The following is a 15864-nucleotide window of genomic DNA, read 5'->3' on the forward strand; positions in this document are numbered from 1 at the left end:
CTTCTGGAAAAAAATTGTGTTTGACCTGATACAATGCTATTTTACAGTAAACAAATTGTCAACAGAATTTCAGCATGCTGATAGGGAAGGACATTCAACAAGCACAGCACTAACACAAATGACTGATGATTGGCTGAGAGAAATTGATGATAAAATATTTTGGGGGCTGTTTTGTTAGACTTCAGTACCGGCTTTTGACATTATCGATCATAATCTGCTGCTGAAAAAACATTGTATGGCTTAATAACCCCTGTTATATTGTGGATAAGGAGTTACCTGTCTAACAGAACACAGAGGGTGTTCTTTAATGGAAGCCTCTCCAACATTATCCAGGTAGAATCAGGAATTCCCCAGGGCAGCTGTCTAGGCCCCTTGCTTTTTTCAATCTTTACTAACGACATGTCACTGGCTTTGAGTAAAGCCAGTGTGTTTATGTATGCGGATGACTCAACACTATACACGTCAGCTACTACAGCAACTGAAATGACTGCAACACTTAACAAAGAGTTGCAGTTAGTTTCAGAATGGCTGGCAAGGAATCAGTTAGTCCTAAATATTTCTACAACAAATCATTCACTGAACCCTAAACCTCAAATAAGTCTTGTAATAAATCATGTGGAAATTGAGCAAGTTGAGGTGATTAAACTGCTTGGAGTTACCCTGGATTGTAAACTGTCATGGTCTGTCACAGTACTTGAGATGGGGAGAAGTCTGTCCATAATAAAGTGCTGCTCTGCCTTCTTAACAACACTATCAACAAGGCAGGTCTTACAGGCCCTAGTTTTGTCGCACCTGCCCAACTGTTCAGTCGTTATTATCTCTGACTGTCTCCTCATAGAGAGGCTAATTGTCTCTGTCTGTCTCCTCATAGAGATGCTTATTATCTCTGTCTGTCTCCTCAAAGAGAGGCTTATTATCTCTGACTGTCTCCTCATAGAGAGGCTTATTATCTCTGACTGTCTGTCTCCCCATAGAGAGGCTTATTATCTCTGTCTGGCTCCTCATAGAGATGCTTATTATCTCTGACTGTCTCAGTCTATCTAATCTTCAGGGAATTATAATGTGATCTGGAATTTAAATGTCTTCTTATCTCTCCTGCTATCTGTCTGTCCCCTCTCTCTCCCGCTGTCTGTCTGTCCCCTCTCTCTCCCGCTGTCTGTCTGTCCCCTCTCTCTCCCGCTGTCTCTGTCCCCTCTCTCTCCCGCTGTCTGTCTGTCCCCTCTCTCTCCCGCTGTCTCTGTCCCCTCTCTCTCCCACCATCTGTCTGTCCCCTCTCTCTCCCACCATCTGTCTGTCCCCTCTCTCTCCCGCTGTCTGTCTGTCCCCTCTCTCTCCCGCTGTCTGTCTGTCCCCTCTCTCTCCCACCATCTGTCTGTCCCCTCTCTCTCCCGCTGTCTGTCTGTCCCCTCTCTCTCGCACCATCTGTCTGTCCCCTCTCTCTCCCGCTGTCTGTCTGTCCCCTCTCTCTCCCACCATCTGTCTGTCCCCTCTCTCTCCCACCATCTCTGTCCCCTCTCTCTCCCGCTGTCTGTCTGTCCCCTCTCTCTCCCGCTGTCTGTCTGTCCCCTCTCTCTCCCACCATCTGTCTGTCCCCTCTCTCTCCCGCTGTCTCTGTCCCCTCTCTCTCCCACCATCTGTCTGTCCCCTCTCTCTCCCACCATCTGTCTGTCCCCTCTCTCTCCCGCTGTCTGTCTGTCCCCTCTCTCTCCCGCTGTCTGTCTGTCCCCTCTCTCTCCCACCATCTGTCTGTCCCCTCTCTCTCCCGCTGTCTGTCTGTCCCCTCTCTCTCCCGCTGTCTGTCTGTCCCCTCTCTCTCGCACCATCTGTCTGTCCCCTCTCTCTCCCGCTGTCTGTCTGTCCCCTCTCTCTCCCACCATCTGTCTGTCCCCTCTCTCTCCCACCATCTGTCTGTCCCCTCTCTCTCCCGCTGTCTGTCTGTCCCCTCTCTCTCCCACCATCTGTCTGTCCCCTCTCTTTTTCCATCAGACGACGCCACAGATAAGGACCTGTCAGACCTGGTCTCAGAGATGGAAATGATGAAGATGATTGGAAAACACAAAAACATCCTCAACCTGCTGGGAGCATGTACACAGGATGGTAAATTACAGATCGTACGACCCTGACATACTGTAACAGCTCTTTAACAATGAATGAGTCCACCAGATCAGAGGCAGTAAGGGAAGACCATGGATGTTCTCTGTTTAGTGAGTCCTCCAGATCAGAGGCAGTAGGGATGACCAGGGATGTTCTCTGTTTAGTGAGTCCTCCAGATCAGAGGCAGTAGGGATGACCAGGGATGTTCTCTGTTTAGTGAGTCCTCCAGATCAGAGGCAGTAGGGATGACCAGGGATGTTCTCTGTTTAGTGAGTCCTCCAGATCAGAGGCAGTAGGGATGATCAGGGATGTTCTCTGTTTAGTGAGTCCTCCAGATTAGAGGCAGTAGGGATGACCATGGATGTTCTCTGTTTAGTGAGTCCTCCAGATCAGAGGCAGTAGGGCGGACCAGGGATGTTCTCTGTTTAGTGAGTCCTCCAGATCAGAGGCAGTAGGGATGATCAGGGATGTTCTCTGTTTAGTGAGTCCTCCAGATCAGAGGCATTAGGGATGATCAGGGTTGTTCTCTGTTTAGTGAGTCCTCCAGATTAGAAGCAGTAGGGATGTCCAGGGATGTTCTCTGTTTAGTGAGTCCTCCAGATTAGAGGCAGTAGGGATGATCAGGGATGTTCTCTGTTTAGTGAGTCCTCCAGATTAGAGACAGTAGGGATGACCAGGGATATTCTCTGTTTAGTGAGTCCTCCAGATCAGAGGCAGTAGGGATGACCATGGATGTTCTCTGTTTAGTGAGTCCTCCAGATTAGAGGCAGTAGGGATGACCAGGGATGTTCTCTGTTTATTGAGTCCTCCAGATCAGAGGCAGTAGGGCGGACCAGGGATGTTCTCTGTTTAGTGAGTCCTCCAGATCAGAGGCAGTAGGGATGATCAGGGATGTTCTCTGTTTAGTGAGTCCTCCAGATTAGAAGCAGTAGGGATGACCAGGGATATTCTCTGTTTAGTGAGTCCTCCAGATCAGAGGCAGTAGGGATGACCATGGATGTTCTCTGTTTAGTGAGTCCTCCAGATTAGAGGCAGTAGGGATGACCAGGGATGTTCTCTGTTTATTGAGTCCTCCAGATCAGAGGCAGTAGGGCGGACCAGGGATGTTCTCTGTTTAGTGAGTCCTCCAGATCAGAGGCAGTAGGGATGATCAGGGATGTTCTCTGTTTAGTGAGTCCTCCAGATTAGAAGCAGTAGGGATGACCAGGGATGTTCTCTGTTTAGTGAGTCCTCCAGATTAGAGGCAGTAGGGATGATCAGGGATGTTCTCTGTTTAGTGAGTCCTCCAGATTAGAGGCAGTAGGGATGATCAGGGATATCCTCTGTTTAGTGAGTCTTCCAGATCAGAGTTAGTAGGGATGACCATGGATGTTCTCTGTTTAGTGAGTCCTCCAGATCAGAGGCAGTAGGGATGACCAGGGATGTTCTCTGTTTAGTGAGTCCTCCAGATCAGAGGCAGTAGGGATGATCAGGGATGTTCTCTGTTTAGTGAGTCCTCCAGATTAGAGGCAGTAGGGATGACCATGGATGTTCTCTGTTTATTGAGTCCTCCAGATTAGAGGCAGTAGGGATGATCAGGGATGGTCTTTGTTTAGTGAGTCCTCCAGATCAGAGGCAGTAGGGATGTCCAGGGATGTTCTCTGTTTAGTGAGTCCTCCAGATCAGAGGCAGTAGGGATGACCAGGGATGTTCTCTGTTTAGTGAGTCCTCCAGATCAGAGGCAGTAGGGATGGCCAGGGATGTTCAAATCTAGTCAAATGTATTTATATAGTCCTTCTTACATCACCTGATATCTCAAAGTGCTGTACAGAAACCCAGCCTAAAACCCCAAACTGCAAGCAATGTAGGTGTAGAAGCACAGTGGCTAGGAAAAACTCCCTAGAAAGGCCAAAACCTAGAGAGAAACCAGGCTATGAGTGGTGGCTAGTCCTCTTCTGGCTGTGCCGGGTGGAGATTATAACAGAACATTGCCAAGATGTTCAAATGTTCATAAATGACCAGCATGGTCAAATAATAATAATCACAGTAGTTGTCGAGGGTGCAGCAAGTCAGCACCTCAGGAGTAAATGTCAGTTGGCCTTTCATAGCCGATCATTAAGAGTATCTCTACCACCTATATGCATTACTGGTGCATGGAAGAGCACCAGTAAGCCAGTGACTCAGCCCCTGTAATAGGGTTAGAGGCAGAGAATCCCAGTGGAGAGAGGGGAACCGGCCAGGCAGAGACAGCAAGGGTGGTCCGTTGCTCCAGAGCCTTTCCATTTACCTTCACACTCCTGGGCCAGACTACACTCAATCATTTGACCACTGAAGAGATGAGTCTTCATTAAAGAGTTAAAGGTTGAGACCGAGTCTGCGTCTCTCACATGGGTAGGCAGACCATTCCATAACAATGGAGCTCTATAGGAGAAAGCCCTGCCTCCAGGTGTTTGCTTAGGAATTCTAGGGACAATTAGGAGGCCTGCGTCTTGTGACCGTAGCGTATGTGTAGGTATGTACGGCAGGACCAAATCAGAAAGATAGGTAGGAGCAAGCCCATGTAATGCTTTGTAGGTTAGCAGTAAAACCTTGATATCAGCCCTTGCTTTGACAGGAAGCCAGTAATATGATCAAATTTTGGGGTTCTATTCAGGATTCTAACAGCCGTATTTAGCACTAACTGAAATTTATTTAGTGCTTTATCCGGGTAGCCGGAAAGTAGAGCATTGCAGTAGTCTAACCTAGAAGTAACAAAAGCATGGATTTATTTTTTCTGCATCATTTTTGGGCAGAAAGTTTCTGATTTTTGCAATGTAACGTAGATGGAAAAAAGCTGTCCTTGAAACAGTCTTGATATGTTCGTCAAAAGAGACATCAGGGTCCAGAGTAACGCTGAGGTCCTTCACAGTTTTATTTGAGACGACTGTACAACCATCAAGATTAATTGTCAGACTCAAGAGAAAATCTCGTTGTTTCTTGGGACCTAGAACAAGCATCTCTGTTTTGTCCGAGTTTAAAAGTAGAAAGTTTGCAGCCATCCACTTCCTTATGTCTGAAACACAGGCTTCTAGCGAGGGCAATTTTGGGGCTTCACCATGTTTCATTGAAATGTACAGCTAGCTGTGTATCATCCGCATAGCAGGGAAAATTAGCATTATGTTTTCGAATTACATCCCCAAGAGGTAAAATATATAGTGAAAACAATAGTGGTCCTAAAACGGAACCTTGAGGAACACCGAAATGTACATGTTCTCTTGATAAGTGTGTGAATTGGACCATTTTCCTGCTAAGCATTCAAACTGAAACAAGTACTTTTGGGTGTCAGTGAAAATGTATGGAGCTAAACGTACATTATCTTCTTTAGGAATATAGGGAGGTAAAAGTTGTAAAAAATATAAATAGTCAAGTAAAGTACAGATACACAAAAAAACTACTGAAGTAGTACTTTAAAGTATTTTTGCTTAAGTATTTTACACCATTGAAAAGGGTTTAGGTATAAAGTATAAATACAGAATATATATTCCCCAGGTCCCCTGTACGTGTTGGTGGAGTACGCTTCCAAAGGGAACCTGAGGGAGTACCTGAGAGCCCGTCGGCCCCCGGGGACGGACTACTCCTTCGACACCTGTAAGATCCCTGATGAGCAGCTCACCTTTAAAGACCTGGTGTCCTGTGCCTACCAGGTGGCGCGTGGCATGGAGTACCTGGCCTCACAGAAGGTTGGTGGCATACTGGACAAAGTAGGGTTGCAAAAATCTTTACATTCCAAAAATTCTCAGGGTTTCTAGAAATCCTGGAAATCCTGGGAAATCCTGAGTTTCTGGATTCCCTGTGATTCCGGGATTGTTCCAACTGGGATTTCTGGAAAACCTTGGCATTTTTGGTAAGCTACCAGAATTTTGCAGCCCTGGTTAGGATTATATATGGTCTATATGCTACAATATGGTATAATACAGTCCAGTGTATTTAGCCGGACTTCTTGCTTCCTCTTCCTCAGTGTATCCATAGAGATCTGGCAGCCAGGAACGTCCTGGTAACCGAGGAGAACGTGATGAAGATTGCAGACTTCGGTCTGGCCAGAGATGTGCACAACATAGACTACTACAAGAAGACTACTAATGTGAGTAATAACATACCACACACCCCCAGCAGACAGTGATTGGCTAGGTGTGGCATATCTGTCATGGGTAAAACAGTGATTTGGGGTGTGGGGGCGGTGTGGTAAAACAGTGATTGGTGGGGGGTGTGGAGGAGGTGTGGCATATCTGTTATGGGTAAAACAGTGATTGAAGGGGGGTGTGGGGGAGGTGTGGCATATCTGTTATTGGTAAAACAGTGATTGGTGGGGGGTGTGGGGGAGGTGTGGCATATCTGTTATGGGTAAAACAGTGATTGGAGGGGGGTGTGGGGGAGGTGTGGCATATCTGTTATGGGTAAAACAGTGATTTGGGGTGTGGGGGCGGTGTGGTAAAACAGTGATTGGTGGGGGGTGTGGAGGAGGTGTGGCATATCTGTTATGGGTAAAACAGTGATTGAAGGGGGTGTGGGGGAGGTGTGGCATATCTGTTATTGGTAAAACAGTGATTGGTGGGGGGTGTGGGGGAGGTGTGGCATATCTGTTATGGGTAAAACAGTGATTGGTGGGGGGTGTGGCATATCTATTATGGGTAAGACAGTGATTGGTGGGGGGTGGGGTATATTTGTTATGGGTAAGACAGTGATTGGTGGGGGTATATCTGTTATGGGTAAGTCAGTGATTGGTGGGGGGTATATTTGTTATGGGTAAGACAGTAATTGGTGTGTAAGACAGTGATTGGTGGGGGTGGGGTATATCTGTTATGGGTAAGACAGTGATTGGTGGGGGGTGGGGTATATCCGTTATGGGTAAGACAGTGATTGGTGGGGGGTGGGGTATATTTGTTATGGGTAAGACAGTGATTGGTGGGGGTATATCTGTTATAGGTAAGACAGTGATTGGTAGGGTATATCTGTTATGGGAAAGACAGTGATTGGTGTGGGGTATATTTGTTATGGGTAAGTCAGTGATTGGTGGTGGTATATTTGTTATGGGTAAGACAGTGATTGGTGGGGGGTGGGGTATATCTGTTATGGTTAAGACAGTGATTGGTGGGGGGTGGGGTATATCTGTTATGGGTAAGACAGTGATTGGTGGGGGATATATTTGTTATCAAATCAAATTTTATGGGTAAGACAGTGATTGGTGGGGGGTGGGGTATATCTGTTATGGGTAAGAAAGTGATTGGTGGGGGTGGGGGTATATCTGTTATGGATAAGACAGTGATTGGTGGGGGTGGGTTATATCTGTTATGGGTAAGACAGTGATTGGTGTGGGGTGGGGTGTATCTGTTATGGGTAAGTCAATGATTGGTGGGGGGTATATTTGTTATGGGTAAGTCAGTGATTGGTGGGTGTATATTTGTTATGGGTAAGACAGTGATTGGTGGGGGTGGGGTATATCTGTTATGGGTAAGACAGTGATTGGTGGGGGTATATCTGTTATGGGTAAGTCAGTGATTGGTGGGGTGTATATTTGTTATGGGTAAGTCAGAGATTGGTGGGGGGTGGGGTATATTTGTTATGGGTAAGACAGTGATTGGTGGGGGTATATCTGTTATGGGTAAGACAGTGATTGGTGGGGGGTGGGGTATATTTGTTATGGGTAAGACAGTGATTGGTGGGGGTATATCTGTTATGGGTAAGTCAGTGATTGGTGGGGGGTATATTTGTTATGGGTAAGACAGTGATTGGTGGGGGTATATCTGTTATGGGTAAGTCAGTGATTGGTGGGGGGTATATTTGTTATGGGTAAGTCATTGATTGGTGGGGGGTATATCTGTTATGGGTAAGACAGTGATTGGTGGGGGGTGGGGTATATTTGTTATGGGTAAGACAGTGATATGTGGGGGTATATCTGTTATGGGTAAGACAGTGATTGGTGGGGTATATCTGTTATGGGAAAGTCAGTGATTGGTGGGGGGTATATTTGTTATGGGTAAGTCAGTGATTGGTGGGGGTATATTTGTTATGGGTAAGACAGTGATTGGTGGGGGTATATCTATTATGGGTAAGACAGTGATTGGTGGGGTATATCTGTTATGGGAAAGTCAGTGATTGGTGGGGGGTATATTTGTTATGGGTAAGTCAGTGATTGGTGGGGGGTATATTTGCTATGGGTAAGACAGTGATTGGTGGGGGGTGGGGTATATCTGTTTTGGGTAACAGTGATTGGTGGGGGTGGGGTATATCTGTTATGGTTAAGGCAGTGATTGGTGGGGGTGGGGTATATCTGTTATGGGTAAGACAGTGATTGGTGTGGGTGGGGATATATCTATTATGGATAAGACAGTGATTGGTGGGGGTGGGGTATATCTGTTATGGGTAAAACAGTGATTGGTGTGGGGTGGGGTGTATCTGTTATGGGTAAGACAGTGATTGGTGGGGGGTGGGGTATATCTGTTATGGGTAAGACAGTGATTGGTGGGGGTGGGGTATATCTGTTATGGATAAGACAGTGATTGCTGGGGGTGGGGTATATCTGTTATGGGTAAGACAGTGATTGGTGGGGGTATATCTGTTATGGGTAAGTCAGTGATTGGTGGGGGGTATATTTGTTATGGGTAAGACAGTGATTGGTGGGGGTATATCTGTTATGGGTAAGTCAGTGATTGGTGGGGTGTATTTTTGTTATGGGTAAGTCAGTGATTGGTGGGGGTTATATTTGTTATGGGTAAGACAGTGATTAGTGGGGGGTGGGGTATATCTGTTATGGGTAAGACAGTGATTGGTGGGGGTGGGGTATATTTGTTATGTGTAAGACAGTGATTGGTGTGGGGTGGGGTGTATCTGTTATGGGTAAGGCAGTGATTGGTGGGGGGTGGGGTATATATGTTATTGGTAAGGCAGTGATTGGTGTGGGAGGGGTATATCTGTTATGGATAAGGCAGTGATTGGTGGGGGTGGGGTATATCTGTTATGGGTAAGACAGTGATTGGTGGGGGGTGGGGTATATCTGTTATGTGTAAGACAGTGATTGGTGGGCGTATGTCTGTTATGGGTAAGTCAATGATTGGTGGGGGGTATATTTGTTACAGGTAAGACAGTGATTGGTGGGGGTATATTTGTTATGGGTAAGTCAGTGATTGGTGGGGTGGATATTTGTTATGGGTAAGTCAGAGATTGGTGGGGGGTATATTTGTTATGGGTAAATCAGTGATTGGTGGGGGGTATATCTGTTATGGGTAAGACAGTGATTGGTGGGGGGTGGGGTATATTTGTTATGGGTAAGACAGTGATTGGTGGGGGTGGGGTATATCTGTTATGGATAAGACAGTGATTGCTGGGGGTGGGGTATATCTGTTATGGGTAAGACAGTGATTGGTGGGGGTATATCTGTTATGGGTAAGTCAGTGATTGGTGGGGGGTATATCTGTTATGGGTAAGACAGTGATTGGTGGGGGGTGGGGTATATTTGTTATGGGTAAGACAGTGATTGGTGGGGGTATATCTGTTATGGGTAAGTCAGTGATTGGTGGGGGGTATATTTGTTATGGGTAAGACAGTGATTGGTGTGTAAGACAGTGATTGGTTTGGGTGGGGTATATCTGTTATGGGTAAGACAGTGATTGGTGGGGGGTGGGGTATATCCGTTATGGGTAAGACAGTGATTGGTGGGGGGTGGGGTATATTTGTTATGGGTAAGACAGTGATTGGTGGGGGTATATCTGTTATGGGTAAGTCAGTGATTGGTGGGGGGTATATTTTGTTATGGGTAAGTCATTGATTGGTGGGGGTTATATCTGTTATGGGTAAGACAGTGATTGGTGGGGGGTGGGGTATATTTGTTATGGGTTAGACAGTGATTGGTGGGGGTATATCTGTTATAGGTAAGACAGTGATTGGTAGGGTATATCTGTTATGGAAAAGACAGTGATTGGTGGGGGGTATATTTGTTATGGGTAAGTCAGTGATTGGTGGGGGTATATTTGTTATGGGTAAGACAGTGATTGGTGGGGGGTGGGGTATATCTGTTATGGGTAACAGTGATTGGTGGGGGTGGGGTATATCTGTTATGGTTAAGACAGTGATTGGTGGGGGGTGGGGTATATCTGTTATGGGTAAGACAGTGATTGGTGGGGGATACATTTGTTATCAAATCAAATTTTATGGGTAAGACAGTGATTGGTGGGGGTGGGGTATATCTGTTATGGGTAAGAAAGTGATTGGTGGGGGTGGGGGTATATCTGTTATGGATAAGACAGTGATTGGTGGGGGTGGGTTATATCTGTTATGGGTAAGACAGTGATTCATGTGGGGTGGGGTGTATCTGTTATGGGTAAGACAGTGATTGGCGGGGGGTGGGGTATATATGTTATGGTTAAGGCAGTGATTGGTGGGGGTGGGGTATATCTGTTATGGATAAGACAGTGATTGGTGGGGGTGGGGTATATCCGTTATGGGTAAGACAGTGATTGGTGGGGGTATATCTGTTATGGGTAAGTCAATGATTGGTGGGGCTATATTTGTTATGGGTAAGACAGTGATTGGTGGGGGTATATCTGTTATGGGTAAGTCAGTGATTGGTGGGGTGTATATTTGTTATGGGTAAGTCAGAGATTGGTGGGGGGTATATTTGTTATGGGTAAGTCAGTGATTGGTGGGGGGTATATCTGTTATGGGTAAGACAGTTGGTTGGTGGGGGGTGGGGTATATTTGTTATGGGTAAGACAGTGATTGGTGGGGGGTGGGGTATATCCGTTATGGGTAAGACAGTGATTGGTGGGGGGTATATTTGTTATGGGTAAGACAGTGATTGGTGGGGGTATATCTGTTATGGGTAAGTCAGTGATTGGTGGGGGGTATATTTGTTATGGGTAAGTCAGTGATTGGTGGGGGGTATATTTGTTATGGGTAAGTCAGTGATTGGTGGGGGGTATATCTGTTATGGGTAAGACAGTGATTGGTGGGGGTATATCTGTTATGGGTAAGACAGTGATTGGTGGGGTATATATGTTATGGGAAAGTCAGTGATTGGTGGGGGGTATATTTGTTATGGGTAAGACAGTGATTGGTGGGGGGTATATCTGTTATGGGTAAGACAGTGATTGGTGGGGGGTGGGGTATATTTGTTATGGGTAAGACAGTGATTGGTGGGGGTGGGGTATATCTGTTATGGGTAAGACAGTGATTGGTGGGGGGTATATTTGTTATGGGTAAGACAGTGATTGGTGGGGGGTATATTTGTTATGGGTAAGTCAGTGATTGGTGGGGGGTATATTTGTTATGGGTAAGACAGTGATTGGTGGGGGGTGGGGTATATCTGTTATGGGTAAGACAGTGATTGGTGGGGGTGGGGTATATCTGTTATGGGTAAGACAGTGATTGGTGGGGTATATCTGTTATGGGAAAGTCAGTGATTGGTGGGGGGTATATTTGTTATGGGTAAGTCAGTGATTGGTGGGGGGTATATTTGTTATGGGTAAGACAGTGATTGGTGGGGGTATATCTGTTATGGGTAAGACAGTGATTGGTGGGGTATATCTGTTATGGGAAAGTCAGTGATTGGTGGGGGGTATATTTGTTATGGGTAAGACAGTGATTGGTGGGGGGTGGGGTATATCTGTTATGGGTAACAGTGATTGGTGGGGGTGGGGTATATCTGTTATGGTTAAGACAGTGATTGGTGGGGGTGGGGTATATCTGTTATGGGTAAGACAGTGATTGGTGGGGGGTATATTTGTTATCAAATCAAATTTTATTGGTAAGACAGTGATTGGTGGGGGGTGGGGTATATCTGTTATGGGTAAGACAGTGATTGGTGGGGGTGGGGGTATATCTATTATGGATAATACAGTGATTGGTGGGGGTGGGGTATATCTGTTATGGGTAAGACAGTGATTGGTTTGGGGTGGGGTGTGTCTGTTATGGGTAAGACAGTGATTGGTGGGGGGTGGGGTATATCTGTTATGGGTAAGACAGTGATTGGTGGGGGTGGGGTATATCTGTTATGGATAAGACAGTGATTGGTGGGGGTGGGGTATATCTGTTATGGGTAAGACAGTGATTGGTGGGGGTATATCTGTTATGGGTAAGTCAGTGATTGGTGGGAGGTATATTTGTTATGGGTAAGACAGTGATTGGTGGGGGTATATCTGTTATGGGTAAGTCAGTGATTGGTGGGGTGTATATTTGTTATGGGTAAGTCAGTGATTGGTGGGGGTTATATTTGTTATGGGTAAGACAGTGATTAGTGGGGGGTGGGGTATATCTGTTATGGGTAAGACAGTGATTGGTGGGGGTGGGGTATATTTGTTATGTGTAAGACAGTGATTGGTGGGGGGTATATTTGTTATGGGTAAGATAGTTATTGGTGGGGGGTATATTTGTTATGGGTAAGACAGTTATTGGTGGGTGTATATTTGTTATGGGTAAGACAGTGATTGGTGGGGGTGGGGTATATTTGTTATGGTTAAGACAGTGATTGGTGGGGGGTATATCTGTTATGGGTGTTTTGATCCGTTGTGCTGAGACAGCTGTTCTGTTGTCTTTGTGTTGTTGCAGGGTCGTCTACCCGTGAAATGGATGGCTCCAGAGGCTCTGTTCGACCGCGTCTACACGCACCAGAGCGATGTGTAAGTTGACACAGCCAGCCACACAGCATGCCTCCGGTCTGCCCATGTAGAGAGATTTGCAGGACAGAAGGAATGTGTTGTAATATCATGACTTTGTGAATTAGCCTCAATTACCATCAAAACCACGTGTGAATATGGATTGATATATCTCAGTCCTGTTGTCTCAGTCCTGTTGTCTCAGTCCTGTTGTCTCGGTCCTGTTGTATCGGTCCTGTTGTCTCGGTCCTGTTGTCTCAGTCCGGTTGTCTCAGTCCTGTTGTCTCAGTCCGGTTGTCTCAGTCCGGTTGTCTCAGTCCGGTTGTCTCAGTCCTGTTGTCTCAGTCCGGTTGTCTCAGTCCTGTTGTCTCAGTCCTGTTGTATCAGTCCTGTTGTCTCAGTCCTGTTGTATCAGTCCTGTTGTCTCAGTCCTGTTGTATCAGTCCGGTTGTCTCAGTCCTGTTGTCTCAGTCCTGTTGTCTCAGTCCTGTTGTCTCAGTCCGGTTGTCTCAGTCCTGTTGTCTCAGTCCTGTTGTCTCAGTCCTGTTGTCTCAGTCCGGTTGTCTCAGTCCTGTTGTCTCAGTCCTGTTGTCTCAGTCCTGTTGTCTCAGTCCTTTTAACGACACTATAGACAGGGGGTACCGGTACAGAGTCAATGTGGAGGCTATATACAGGGTGTTACGGTACAGAGTCAATGTGGAGGCTATATACAGGGGGTACAGATTCAATGTGGAGGCTATATACAGGGGGTACCGGTACAGAGTCAATGTGGAGGCTATATACAGGGGGTACCGGTACAGAGTCAATGTGGAGGCTATATACAGGGGGTACCGGTACAGAGTCAATGTGGAGGCTATATACAGGGGGTACCGGTACAGAGTCAATGTGGAGGCTATATACAGGGTGTTACGGTACAGAATCAATGTGGAGGCTATATACAGGGGGTACCGGTACAGAGTCAATGTTGAGGCTATATACAGGGTGTTACGGTACAGAGTCAATGTGGAGACTATATACAGGGTGTACCGGTACAGAGTCAATGTGGAGACTATATACAGGGTGTACCGGTACAGAGTCAATGTGGAGACTATATACAGGGGGTACTGTTACAGAGTCAATGTGGAGGCTTTATACAGGGGGTACCGGTACAGAGTCAATGTGGAGGGTATATACAGGGGCTACCGGTACCGAGTCAATGTGGAGGCTATATACAGGGCGTTACGGAACAGAGTCAATGTGGAGGCTGTATACAGGGTGTTACGGTACAGAGTCAATGTGGAGGCTATATACAGGGATTACGATACAGAGTCAATGTGGAGGCTATATACAGGGTGTTATGGTACAGAGTCAATGTGGAGGCTATATACAGGGTGTTACGGTACAGAGTCAATTTTGGAGGCTATATACAGGGTGTTACGGTACAGAGTCAATGTGGAGGCTTTATACAGGGGGTACCGGTACAGAGTCAATGTGGAGGCTATATACAGGGTGTTACGTTACAGAGTCAGTGTGGAGGCTTTATACAGGGGGTACCGGTACAGAGTCAATGTGGAGGCTATATACAGGCGGTACCGGTACAGAGTCAATGTGGAGGTTATATACAGGGGCTACCGGTACCAAGTCAATGTGGAGGCTATATACAGGCCGTTACGGAACAGAGTCAATGTGGAGGCTGTATACAGGGTGTTACGGTACAGAGTCAATGTGGAGGCTATATACAGGGATTACGGTACAGAGTCAATGTGGAGGCTATATACAGGGTGTTATGGTACAGAGTCAATGTGGAGGCTATATACAGGGTGTTACGGTACAGAGTCAATGTGGAGGTTATATACAGGGTGTTACGGTACAGAGTCAATGTGGAGGCTATATACAGGGTGTTACGGTACAGAGTCAATGTGGAGGCTATATACAGGGTGTTACGGTACAGAGTCAATGTGGAGGCTATATACAGGGGGTACTGTTACAGAGTCAATGTGGAGGCTTTATACAGGGGGTACCGGTACAGAGTCAATGTGGAGGGTATATACAGGGGCTACCGGTACCGAGTCAATGTGGAGGCTATATACAGGGCGTTACGGAACAGAGTCAATGTGGAGGCTGTATACAGGGTGTTACGGTACAGAGTCAATCTGGAGGCTATATACAGGGATTACGGTACAGAGTCAATGTGGAGGCTATATACAGGGTGTTACGTTACAGAGTCAGTGTGGAGGCTTTATACAGGGGGTACCGGTACAGAGTCAATGTGGAGGCTATATACAGGGTGTTACGGTACAGAGTCAATGTGGAGGCTATATACAGGGGGTACCGGTACAGAGTCAATGTGGAGGTTATATACAGGGGCTACCGGTACCAAGTCAATGTGGAGGCTATATACAGGCCGTTACGGAACAGAGTCAATGTGGAGGCTGTATACAGGGTGTTACGGTACAGAGTCAATGTGGAGGCTATATACAGGGATTACGGTACAGAGTCAATGTGGAACCTATATACAGGGTGTTATGGTACAGAGTCAATGTGGAGGCTATATACAGGGTGTTACGGTACAGAGTCAATGTGGAGGCTATATACAGGGGGTACTGTTACAGAGTCAATGTGGAGGCTTTATACAGGGGGTACCGGTACAGAGTCAATGTGGAGGGTATATACAGGGGCTACCGGTACCGAGTCAATGTGGAGGCTATATACAGGGTGTTATGGTACAGAGTCAATGTGGAGGCTATATACAGGGTGTTACGGTACAGAGTCAATTTTGGAGGCTATATACAGGGTGTTACGGTACAGAGTCAATGTGGAGGCTATATACAGGGTGTTACGTTACAGAGTCAGTGTGGAGGCTTTATACAGGGGGTACCGGTACAGAGTCAATGTGGAGGCTATATACAGGGTGTTACGGTACAGAGTCAATGTGGAGGCTATATACAGGGGGTACCGGTACAGAGTCAATGTGGAGGTTATATACAGGGGCTACCGGTACCAAGTCAATGTGGAGGCTATATACAGGCCGTTACGGAACAGAGTCAATGTGGAGGCTGTATACAGGGTGTTACGGTACAGAGTCAATGTGGAGGCTATATACAGGGATTACGGTACAGAGTCAATGTGGAACCTATATACAGGGTGTTATGGTACAGAGTCAATGTGGAGGCTATATACAGGGTGT

General features: G+C 46.5%; 1 protein-coding gene across 6 annotated transcripts in view; it reads left to right on the forward strand.

The window, feature by feature from the left end:
* Nucleotides 1–15864, forward strand: part of fgfr3 (fibroblast growth factor receptor 3) — a 302812-nt gene that overhangs the window by 241600 nt on the left and 45348 nt on the right. For all 6 annotated transcript variants that reach the window (XM_064953089.1, XM_064953090.1, XM_064953091.1 and 3 more), the window contains 4 exons: nt 1987–2097; nt 5602–5792; nt 6071–6193; nt 12652–12722. In XM_064953089.1, coding sequence (XP_064809161.1) covers nt 1987–2097; nt 5602–5792; nt 6071–6193; nt 12652–12722 — 496 coding nt within the window. The remainder of the gene's footprint in view (nt 1–1986; nt 2098–5601; nt 5793–6070; nt 6194–12651; nt 12723–15864) is intronic.

Source organism: Oncorhynchus masou, chromosome 32, assembly GCF_036934945.1.
Source record: "Oncorhynchus masou masou isolate Uvic2021 chromosome 32, UVic_Omas_1.1, whole genome shotgun sequence".
In the NCBI taxonomy this organism is placed as follows: domain Eukaryota; kingdom Metazoa; phylum Chordata; class Actinopteri; order Salmoniformes; family Salmonidae; genus Oncorhynchus; species Oncorhynchus masou.